At 32.4% G+C, this 7,874-nt stretch overlaps 1 protein-coding gene across 1 annotated transcript; it reads right to left on the reverse strand.

Moving 5' to 3' along the window:
* Positions 1–4,305: 4,305 nt before the first annotated feature.
* On the reverse strand, positions 4,306–7,505 carry LOC107470268 (protein CPR-5). Its single transcript, XM_016089662.3, has 5 exons — positions 7,127–7,505; positions 6,763–6,819; positions 6,432–6,467; positions 5,545–6,285; positions 4,306–5,084 (listed from the first exon to the last, which is right to left on the reverse strand). Exons 1-5 carry the CDS (start codon positions 7,481–7,483, stop codon positions 4,554–4,556), a joined length of 1,722 nt encoding a protein of 573 aa, XP_015945148.1. The 5' UTR covers positions 7,484–7,505; the 3' UTR covers positions 4,306–4,553.
* Positions 7,506–7,874: the final 369 nt, after the last annotated feature.

Below are 7,874 nucleotides of genomic sequence, written 5' to 3' on the forward strand. Positions count from 1 at the left end.
GACTTTTGACTCTAAGTAATCTTCACAAGGCAGTTCTTAACGGACTTTCAATCAATAATCTCGGACCAGTTGATCCAAGTTATCGGGTGATAAAGCACCCTACAAATCTAATTATCTAAGTCTTTTCTTGGTACAATCACACTACAAGCACATAACTAGGAATTTGTTGATCTATACATCGATGTCTAGAACCTTTTTGGACTCTAAATATTTTATTTCAAGACAACTCTTGAATATGAGCTTTCAATCGATAATTTTAAGTCAGTTGGCCTAAGTTACCGAATCATAAGGCATCCATCGAATTTACTTGCTCAAGTCTCTCCCTGAAACATAAACATCACAAACACATAATTGAGCTCTAATTATTGGTGTTTAAAGCCTTATAACTTTTAATTTTTTATCTTTCCAGACTTTTTTTTTCACTGCTTCAAAAAATTGATTTAAATTCTTATAATATTTGTTCCATAGCCTTATTTTTAGAGATTTCCCTTTTATTTTCACAAGATTCAAATATCTTAAGTTCATCAAATATAACCGCATCCTTTTGAACGCCACCACTTTTGTTTTGAATTCATTATTCAATTTCTTTTATTAAAATATATACAACTGATCAAAGGAACAACTAAAAAAAAATTTGATACCATAGAAAAGAAAAGAAAAACAAGGAGAAAAATTTTAAAGAAAACATAATGTGATGGAAGTAAAAAAAATTAAATGATGAATTACTAAAATTTTGAAAACGATTGGACGTCCCTTTTTTTGGAAATTAATTTGAAAATAAAATATATAAAGAAAAGAAAAAGTAGAAAGAAATATCTAACTAACTATCAGAAAAATATAATTCAAATTTATCACATTTTTATTTGTTTTCATTGTCTTTTTCTTAAATCGAGACATATTAGTTCCCTAAAATAATATCTTAATAAATACAAAATAAGTTCTCCTAACTACTTTCAATACCAAATATAGAATTTAACTAATTCTCTAAGTTCGGATGTATAAGTGAGGAGAGGGTGAAATATGTTGTAAAGTGAAAAGTGGATAGAGAAAAAGAGATAAACGTGTAATGAAGTGAATGTGGAATACTGGAATGTGTGTATTCTGTAGTGCGTGGATGCATGTTTGCATGTGAAATATGACAACAGAGATAAAGAAGAATAATATTGAGAAAGCTGATATATATGCATGCAGAGTGGTCTTTGAGAAGATAAATAATGATAGTAGATGCAACTATAGGATGCTTAAATAAAAAAGAAAAGAAAAAGACAATTTTTTTGTCTAATTAATTAAAAAAAAACACTTTAATAAAAAGAGAAGGAAAGAATACTCACTAATTGGATTGTCTTCTACAACTTTATTATCTCTTTGTGAACAATTTTTTTTATTGTTGGATTAAGCCTTTTTATTGCACCATAGGTTTAGAATCTTCTTCCAGTAAAATTTTGTGCATGCACATGGTGAGAGTTGTTCTCTTCACCAATTCATCTTTTGGCTCTTTCCTTTCTTTAAATTTTGAGTGTGAATTTTTCTTAAGGACTCTTTTATTAACGGCTTCTTGATTTAATGAATTAATCAAATTACTCTTTGTGCTTTCTTCTATTTTACTGAGATATAGACCCCTATATTGATTTTCTTAAAATCTTCCGTGGGATTTAACATTGTTTTATTTTGGAGGAAATATTTTTGTTTCTCTACCAATTGTTGGACAACATGTTTCACGTACACCTCTAAATTCTTTATTAAAATTTTTTGATTTTTAAAATTTGCTCTTATTTTTTCCATAAAACTTTGAGTTTGTTGCATGAAGAAGACAGTGGTGTGGGAAAGTCTTTTCACGACACTCTTAAGAGATGAGACGGAAGCTTCTTGAACAAACGAGGTGATTTGACACAAATTTTCTATGGCAATCTCAAAAGACGAAGGTTTTGAGGATTGTAGGATTGCATTGGGTTAAAGTTCCTTGTCTTTGATTTTCCAACCAAGATTGGGGTGATTTTACCATTTAGATGAGTAATTTATTGGCTTTGAAAAATATCTTAATGGCTTACACTACGTTTGTTCCACTTGTTTTATGAGTAAAAAAAGTTGTTGAATCATGAGTTTATTGTTTGATAGAATTTTTTCTATAGCATTTAACATTTTCTTAAATACACAAGAAGAAAAGATCAAACGTATCTTGCGGAATAAAAGAAAGAATAAAAAAAGAAGAGAAGAATTTAAACAAAAAAGAAAATAAAATAAAAGAACATAACAGAAAATAAAATAAACAAGATCTAAGTTAGGATTTAACTAGACGTATATTGTCAATCTCAATTAATCCCCGTCAACGACGTCAAAAACTTTATAAGCGAAAATTAAAACTCACGGATATTAGCAAGTGCTCTGGATTGTAATAACACAACGAGTGGATATCATTCCCACGAGGATTAACAGATTAAGGCAAGTAACGTCTAATTAAATATCTAATTAGATCAATCTAACCTTAGATTTTGAATTGTGGATATTTAATAAAAGAAGAAATAGAAGAAGAAACTTGGGAGAATGCTTGAAGTTGGAAGAAAATCAATAGATGAGAGTGTTGAAGACTTCGAAGATGTTTGATTCTTGGAAGAACAATGCTTATACTTTCTTATTTAATTCATGCAAAAAATTTTTTCAAAGCAAATCATTTATAATCAAATCCCAATGTTTTGGTGATTTAGTTTCTCTAAACTTAATTAATCGTCAATCGCTTGGTCAACTAATCGAGAGAAGAGGTGAAGAACGAAATCGATTTTAAGCCATACAATCTTCAATAACTATCCCTAGCCGAATTATATGTTACTTATTTGAACTAGCTCTAGATAAATGAAGATTGTGAGATGAGTTTTAAGCTAATTCTAAAATTAAATTTTTAAATGTAAAATTAAAATTCAAGACAAAATTAGTAAATTTTCCAATAGTTCTAACCTTTAGTGATGAAGAAAAAAACTCAATCTTGAAAAAGTAAAGAAGCATGAATTAAAATAAAGAAAATACCTATATTATTAATCCTAAAACCAAACAGAACTCCTAACCTTTCCTAAAACCAAACAGAACTCCTAACCTTTCAACAGGGGAGGTTTAGTGACTCTTGATAGAAAAAGAAATTAATTTTAATAATGAGAGAGATGTTTGATCCGATGGATTGGGATCCGAAGATCCTTCTCAAGATTCTTCTCTCTTGTGAACCTTGTTCACTTATTTATATACTAAGTTCTATTTAAATTCAAATTTAAAAACTGAAAATAAGATAATTACCTACTTAAATTCAAATCAAATCTTAACAACAATTTAAATCTAATCTAAAAACAAATCCTAGCAACTGAATCTTTATTTTTCTAAAAGGAATTAATACTAACCAATATCTTGAATCTTGAATCTTCCAATGAGATTAAGGCTTCTTATAAATTGTATAATTAAATTTTGGCTTTAAGTGTTGCATCTTGGGAGTTGAGAAGTTGAACGCCAGACTTGGAGTGAGAAAATTTAGGCGTGGGCCTACTTGCACCAAGGATGCCGGGCTTGTGTGCAAATTGGAGGAAGGCTGCTGGGCGTAGAGAGCTGCCGGACTTGCAAGATAAGTCGTTGGGCATCCGATTTTTATGTGTTTTAAGTCCGGATGAACCTTCTTGAACTGGTTTTGTATTTTTTTTGTTTGTTAAAAAGACTTTTAATTTTTTGTTATTTTGATACAAAAACTGTTGAAAACACAAAAATATTAATATAATTCTAAATACTTGATTATTTATAAAATTTTACTTAAAAATATAAAAAAATTAATTAAAATCTAAAAAAACATAGAAAAAAATTTTAAAAATTATTTAAAATGACGGGTCATCAGCTTCTCATCAACTCCATAAAATACTTCGACCAAACCTTGGATGTTTAGACTGATTCTTTAAGGTGCAATGATATATTTTCCTAGCTAGATCAGAAAGTAATCGACTAATAAAGTATAAAACAAATTAAAAGATTAAAATGGCAAATCAAAAACATATTTGAGGACCAATTCAAAAATTTAGTCAATATAATATTTCGACAGGTCCTACTCCCTAATCACTTTATTTTTTCCCATTATTTTCACTTTTTCATATGATTGATTCACGTAAACTTAATACCAAAAATGATTTGAGAACTTCATAATTCCGTAGAACAATTTAAATTTAACTTAAATATTTCTATTTTGATTTATGCAATTAAGCATACTTATTTGTTCTACCTTGCAACACCCGTACTATATCGTATTCCTGTATTCTTATACTTAAATTACAAAACAAGGATCAATTATCCAATTCAAAACATGGCTGCCAAATGCAATACTCATTGCATAACTTACAATATTACACTGTACGGGGAATAATTAGCATAACACGACTTGGCTTGTTCACTTACCACAAGCAAAGCATACTCATTACTCAGGCAAAAAGGTAAAATATGGACACAAATACAATAAATACATGGAGCTTGGCTTGTTGGTTTACCACATTCTATAGGCATCTCATAGTAAGGCACAAGGTGTAAAGAGGAAGGATTTAGGAATCGATTTCGCTAAAATCTGACACCTTCAATAATAAATGGTCTTTCCATTCTAATAGGCTTGCAAAAGGCGTGAGACCACAAAGCAACGGTAGAAACGCGAGCAAAGTAGCATAGAACAGAAATCGGCGAATCCAGTACCGGATAATGGGATTCTCCTTAAATGTTTGTGCTGGCGTAACGGGTCCATAAAGGACTTGGTAGAAAACGGATGTGAAGCCAATACAGAAGAAATGCAGCAAGCACAGCGTCTCCCAATATAAGAGCCACACATAACCATTCCCTCCCAATGTATCTACACACAGCTTGCCACAATATCCGCAACCAACTCCTAACATCAAAAGGATGAAAGTAACTGGCATATTCTGTGATGATGTTGTTGACCTCATGAGGAGCAAATATGCAATTGCAAATATCATCAAGACACCAAATATCATTCGGCTCATAACTTGAACTTGACACCACAAAATATTCAACCTTGAATTGAAATAGGACACTGATTTGGGAGTCCACCAAGAGGAAGAGTCCTAAAATTGGGAGGAAAAAGTGGCATTAGTATTTGCAAATTAAGCCAAGACAGAGCTAGAATAGTATACAGCTTAGATTGCTGTAGGAATGCCATGATTGCATCCTTTATTTTACTCATCTTAAATCTTAAATCTTATAACAAGGAAAATGATGATCAATTTTTAACCCCAAGCAATGACATAAGCACTTGCAATTAGACACATAAACCTTAATCACAAAGTTTGATGATTTTTTTCCTTTTTTGTAAATAAACTTTCAATGATATCCTTCCTATTGGAGTTTCAGTTATTTTTCACTCTGTAAATTTAGTTAAAAAGTATTTCTCAGATTCCATTATCCATAAAATTACTATCTGGTCCTTAAAACAAGAAAAGGATTATCATCATTTCGTGAAAAAAGCATGACAAAGTAGCTTCAACCGCACTGAACCAAAATGTTGAGAAGAAAGATTATGCGTACCTCAGTTGATGGCGAACATGATTCGGTGACCTCAACAATCCTTTCATAGGAGTATACATAAGCACCATACAGCAGTGAAGATGACATAAGAAACAGACCAGCAATAAGACAATCTATGCACTTTTTACTCAGCTCTCCATATTTTGTATCTTCTAACTGGTTCTTAAACTTTTCAACTTTGAAAGACACCTTTGATGCTCCCATGGCTAACTTAGATCTTTCTAGGTTATTCGAATCCATGTTGAGAGACAACTGTGCCTCTTTCAATTTCAATTTTCTCATTGTAAAGCCAAGTTCTATTTCCTTGAGGTCATTAGAACGAGACTGCTCTACAATAGATTTCTCAAAAACACTGACGATAGGATTATCAATTACTGACCCAGAAGAGCTTCGAGAAAAAGATATCAACTGATTTTGTTGCCCATGCAAAATCAGACCACGATCAACTGGATCCATATGACGACTAACTGAATCCACATGAATGTTCTCCTTCATCCCATTGCGATTAACATATTCAGTAGGAGATGCTGCCCCAGAATTTCCATCTTCAATGACAATATCTCTTGAGAAATCCTTTTTGTCAAGACTCAATTTAGGATTTGGAATTTCCTTCTTCATATCATTAACTTTATTCCCTTCATTGTTTGTAGATGATTCATAAATTAATCTAAGTGTACTCAATGTGCTACCAAAAGACTGCTCAAAATTCCTCGTCAGGCCATCCAGCTTGTCTCCGAAAACCTGTGGGACAATATGCAATAGTCACAACAAGTGACCCAAAAAATTCGCTTGAGCAAAATGGACTTTGCTTACTGTTGATATGAACTGCTATTGAAACGTAGAAAAACCGCAATCAAGGATGAATCAGCAATTGTTGCCTGGCTTACATTGGCTAGCGATTCTCTGATAGCTGAGGTGCACATCTACAACGTAATTGAACAATGAAATTGGTTAAGGCAGAAAATGAAGTTATCAGCAATGCCAATAAAGCGTGTAAGGTTTAGCCAATAAAAAACACATGCATCATCACCTACATGATTTCAGTAATATAAATTCCATTACTTAATTTTCCAAAGATATCACAATTGTAACAGATAATTGAATGATTCATCTGTTGGAAATCCTTTATAAATGATATACCGTAGTCTCTGGTCGCATATACCAATTGAATTTTATTTAAGTTTGCATCAAGAAATAGATATAGAGAGAGGAAATTACCGACGAAAGATGAGTGGGCGACATGCTTTCAGCTGCTGCATCTCTTCTATACAGAACCTAAACCAAAAAGAAAAGAAAAGAGAAAAAGAAAAGAAGCACAAGATTAATCAATAATTGACGAAGTTAAAGCACTATGAAAGAAAACAAGCACATTTATAAGAGTTGGTATTAAACAATAATTGCCGAAGACAAATAATTATATGAGAAAAAAAAAAGCAGTACCTCAGAGAATTAAAAACTTGATCTTTTTAGTTTGTAACAATTGAACAGAAATACAAGTCTTCATTTTTATCAGCAAAGAGAAACAAGGTACTTGAAAATGATTCAAAACAGAAATAAGGTTGAAGGGAATTTCATTATTCACCTGAGCCATAACGGCGGCAAACGACATTCCAAGAGGAAGGCCAATTTCGTCCACATTACCCCTTTTCCGGCGAGCAACGGCGACTCTAGAGTTCCGTCGTTTGAACGCCACCCCCTTGCGTTTCGTTTTCCGCACGGAACTCGTCGACGACGTCGCTTCGGAATCACCAAGGCTGGCCCTTCTCTTCATTAGGGTTCCGTTCTCGCATCTGTTAATCGGTTCTGCTACTTCCGAGGCGCAATTCACGATCTCAGGCATAGGACTCGAGCAATCGGTGTCCTTCTGATTCTCGCTATTGTGTTCTGCGCTGGGAATTTCAATTGTGGAGCGGTGGCGGGGAGAAGCAAGAGCGTCCATCAAAACGCCGCAGGAATAACAGCTAAAATTTCAAAAGCTCCAACGTTATTAACTTACTGCATATAAATAGAATTTAATTTTGACACTACATTCAATTACATAATGTGTAATTGTTAATTTGTTATATTAAAAATATTATCTATACATAAAAATTAAATTCATATATATAAAAAAAGATAGAGTATTTGTCTATTTTGGTCTTCAAAGAATTTTAAATAAAACATTTTAGTCCCAAACTAAAATTAATTACTCGATTGGTCCCTAACAATTAATTCCGTCAGTCACTTAGGTCCTTGGCTCCATCCACTTTAACAGAAGACAAAATGGTCCCTGAAAACTCTAATATGGGACAAAATGATCCCTAACAACTCTAACAAGGGACAAAATGATC

This window comes from Arachis duranensis, chromosome 10, assembly GCF_000817695.3.
Source record: "Arachis duranensis cultivar V14167 chromosome 10, aradu.V14167.gnm2.J7QH, whole genome shotgun sequence".
Lineage (NCBI taxonomy): Eukaryota > Viridiplantae > Streptophyta > Magnoliopsida > Fabales > Fabaceae > Arachis > Arachis duranensis.